The sequence below is a fragment of the Pundamilia nyererei genome, unplaced genomic scaffold (assembly GCF_000239375.1).
Source record: "Pundamilia nyererei isolate P.nyererei 1_Seehausen unplaced genomic scaffold, PunNye1.0 scaffold06486, whole genome shotgun sequence".
Taxonomy (NCBI): Eukaryota; Metazoa; Chordata; class Actinopteri; order Cichliformes; family Cichlidae; genus Pundamilia; species Pundamilia nyererei.
Genome location: NW_005193887.1, coordinates 1 through 1,150, shown reverse-complemented (window position 1 = coordinate 1,150; position 1,150 = coordinate 1). Strand labels below are relative to the sequence as shown.

The window sequence follows — 1,150 nt, the reverse complement described above, 5'->3', positions numbered from 1 at the left end:
GAGGAGGTGGCTGCCCTGTTTGAGGAGGATCACAGCTCTGCATCATGGGAGGACAGCACAGTGAGAAACTTGCTCAATATTGTCAACAAACAGGCTGAAGAGCTTCACTCCTGTGTAAGTTCACTTTCAGTTAGGTTTTTATTACATTCAAATACTTTACATGACATGACATATTCTTAATTGTCGTTTTGCTTGTAATTAAATTAGACTGGGAGCCACAGTCACAAGAAGAAAACCACAAAGCTGCGCATGTACTTTAAGAGACTCTCACATCATATCCTAAAGGAAATGGTAAGATCACATCATTCTCATTAATTTGGGGTTTAGATCATCCTTAAAATAAATAGATATAATAACTTGTTTCAATAACAATAAGAATACTAATATTGGTATTTCTGTAGGGTCACAGTGCTGAAGCCTGGGAGGTGATCAGGAAAGAAGCCAAAGCCCATCTAATGAGAGCAGAACAGCTGGCTTCATCTCTTCACACGGCCCACTAAAACCTGTCTGTTGTCATGTCTGTGATGATGACTGTGTTAATTTAATTGCTTGTCTATTTGTTTTATTTATTTATTTATTTAGTTAGTTACTTGGTTATTTGTATATTTTTGTTTTGATTGTTTTTTCTATGCTGATGAAGATTTAGGAATATTTTTTATCTTTATAATGAGCAAAATGAACATTTTGTAAAATATATTTTACTAAATAAAAGAATCTATCTTCTTACAAAGTGAATTTATTGTTTATCTTACTTTTTAATATCAAAATGGTGAACTTGTAAGTTCCTTTAACCAGATTTCAATTGCAATTAAACTAAAAAATGAAAAACAAAACTCCACAGTGCTTGGAAGTTCACAAAAGTGGTTTGAAAGTGTTCTTTAATGGGTTAAAAGGAAAGCCCATAATATAAGATGTAACTCTTCTGTCACTTAATCAATAAATTGACACGATTAAGACAGTTATTTCATGATGAAATAAACAAAAACGTGGATAATGTTTTTCAGCCTTTCTGTTTTACATTGATCCAGTTTGGGCCAAATTTTAACTGATGGCCTCACATTTGGAATATTTTGATATAGAGAGGAGTTCATGGTCTCCTCAGGGACTACAAGTTGTTCACGTCTTATGGCTGCAAAACAAGTCCTCTTGT

At 33.5% G+C, this 1,150-nt stretch overlaps 1 protein-coding gene across 1 annotated transcript; it reads left to right on the top strand.

Moving 5' to 3' along the window:
- Nucleotides 1-3: 3 nt before the first annotated feature.
- LOC102206283 (interferon a3-like) lies at nt 4-500 on the top strand (the record flags this gene model as incomplete). The annotated part of the gene is made up of 3 exons (XM_005755988.1): nt 4-114; nt 208-291; nt 402-500. Coding segments are annotated over 3 exons (294 nt in total), but the record flags the coding sequence as incomplete, so codon positions are not given.
- Nucleotides 501-1,150: the final 650 nt, after the last annotated feature.